We start from the raw sequence: 2,189 nt of genomic DNA, 5'->3' as shown, positions 1-2,189 counted from the left end.
ATTTATTGTTAAATCCGCTGGACAACGTTATCAAGGACATTTCTGAGAGAAATTAAACTCAGAGAAATGTTACCATGTGTGAAGCATAGAGCTCACTGTTATAAAATGTACCAGGACTTATAACAAAGGGAGTTAAAGGAAACAGTGAAACCACCAGGACAGATGAAAGTTTAGATTGTGAACAATTTGGGCTGAGTCAAACCTCAGATTCCATAAACCTTACAGCTTGAAGTAAGAAGCAGGTAAAAGAGTTCTATCCGATTTGCGTTGATAGAAACATTTCTCAGTAAAGTGATCTCAGCTGGAGAGCATAGCTAAGGGGATCTGCTAACTTGTTAGATAAAAACTTTCTAAATTCTAAAAACAAGTTTTGATCATTGCCTGCTGTTTAATCACACGTGCATCCAAATACAAACGTGAAGAAAATACAGTGATAGGAAAAGTCTCTGAGAGTTGATGGAATATGGCTCCATGATCATATCTTACTTCTCCTGCAGGAGCATGTGTGTTCATTTCAAACAAACATCCTATCTAGCGGCTATATTAAATGGTCTGTTTGGGATGCACTGTTTCTGGATGCACTAAGACCTTCTTTTTTTGCTTTGTTCAGGTGCAGCTTATAAATGATGCCTACAACATTGTGATCGATGCCATGCTGGGCCTTGAGACAGACTCATCCAATATTAAGGAGCCATATTCTGGGATTTTGGTCACCCTGAAGCAGATCAAGATTCCAATTGTCAGTGTGGATGTGCCCTCAGGTGAGTTTTTAATCTATCTGACATTAGGGCAACAGAGCAGGATAAACAGGCTATACAGCACCTTCCCTGGAGCCCTGGCTTCCAGAAAGGAACTTTCCAGGTGTGGTGTCAGCCATGGAGGATAAATACTGCTCTGCAGTCCGTTTAGTCTGAGTTCGTTCAACTTCAGCACCTGTCGAATAATATTCATACAAATCTCCCCTTTTCTCTCTTCCAGGCTGGAATGCAGATGAACCAAGTCAGGATGGGATAAACCCAGAAGTTCTCATCTCGCTTATGGCACCAAAGAAGTGTGCCCAAAACTTCTCTGGAAAGCATTTCTTGGCTGGACGCTTCCTGCCCTATGACATTCAGAAAAAGTATGAGCTTAACATCCCAGACTATGCTGGCACGGACTGTCTCCTGGAACTGTAGCGCACAGAAACACCCGGCGGTGCAGCCAGTCTTCCACTGGTTGAATTTTATAGGTGGTTGCTGTAATTTAATGTAAACATCTTGGTTGTCTAGATTCCAAATGCTCTTTAACCGAATGTGTTGCTGAGCTACTGTAAAACGATGATTCTTAGACCCATGGCTTTGAGTGGTGTGTTTAGGAAATGGTATGGAGCGTTTTTTTCTCAGTTGGCACGTGAAAGCTGTAGCACTACACTGTTTTCTAAACTCCAGAGTCAGCAAAGAAAAGAAAAAGTTTTCTATCCTTACTGTCACTGCTTTTTTTTCTAAGTACCCAAGCTTTTTTTTTCTCATGTACACCTTCCGTACCCCATTTCCTGAGTGTGCTGCTAAAATAAAGTGGTGTATGTTGGCATTTCAAATAGATACATTTTTGTTTTTTTGATTGTCAATTAATTTAGACACATATTACAATCTTTGAGTTAATGGATCTGTTTTTCCAGATATTTCTTGTAGACCAATAATAAAATCTGTCCAGTTTCAGGAAATGTAAAAATCACTTGTGTGTTGTTGTTTTTTTTTCACCACCATAACAATTATAAATGAAGCTGCACTGTATTTATTTTTGCTCAAAACCGGTGGCAGAAAAAGAAATGGTTACAATATCTGACTTTTAATGACAAGGTATACATAAAAAATTTGTTCAATGTTAATACAACACCTTTAATAATTCCTGGAAATAGTATTCTAGCCTTCCTTTTTTTACAGACTGATATAAGGTGGTGTATAACTGTGAGGAAGAGGAAAAAGCTACTTGGTTTGTGACTTTTTTTCAATTTCAAAATGTAAAATCTGAAATGAAAGACCCCTATCAGTATTTAATGCTACCTAGTTAGGACTACATATAAATAAAAAATAGGTATAGACCACAGTCATGAATCTGCATGACTTTGATCTAAATATCATTCACATCTTTTAGTGTTTCTGTTGTGCAGTACCTTTCTATTGCTGAGAAATTCGTACAGTACTCTGTGA

The 2,189-nt window shown here is 38.2% G+C and overlaps 1 protein-coding gene across 1 annotated transcript; it reads left to right on the top strand.

Annotated features, from left to right (window-relative positions):
• Positions 1-593: 593 nt before the first annotated feature.
• Positions 594-1,713, top strand: LOC119790058 (NAD(P)H-hydrate epimerase-like). Its single transcript, XM_038295376.1, has 2 exons — positions 594-761; positions 979-1,713. The coding sequence occupies exons 1-2, from the start codon at positions 653-655 to the stop codon at positions 1,173-1,175; spliced, it is 306 nt and encodes a 101-aa protein (XP_038151304.1). The 5' UTR covers positions 594-652; the 3' UTR covers positions 1,176-1,713.
• Positions 1,714-2,189: the final 476 nt, after the last annotated feature.

Source organism: Cyprinodon tularosa, unplaced genomic scaffold (assembly GCF_016077235.1).
Source record: "Cyprinodon tularosa strain WSP-4 unplaced genomic scaffold, ASM1607723v1 ctg353, whole genome shotgun sequence".
Classification (NCBI taxonomy): Eukaryota; Metazoa; Chordata; class Actinopteri; order Cyprinodontiformes; family Cyprinodontidae; genus Cyprinodon; species Cyprinodon tularosa.
This window is presented reverse-complemented; position numbering and strand designations above follow the sequence as displayed.

Excerpts from the sequence above, each read along its gene's own strand:
- LOC119790058 (XM_038295376.1), top strand. The coding sequence starts at position 653 with ATGCTGGGCCTTGAGACAGACTCATCCAATATTAAGGAGCCATATTCT. Across the intron at positions 762-978 it reads CAGTGTGGATGTGCCCTCAG|GCTGGAATGCAGATGAACCA; the intron begins GTGAGTTTTTAA and ends TCTCTCTTCCAG.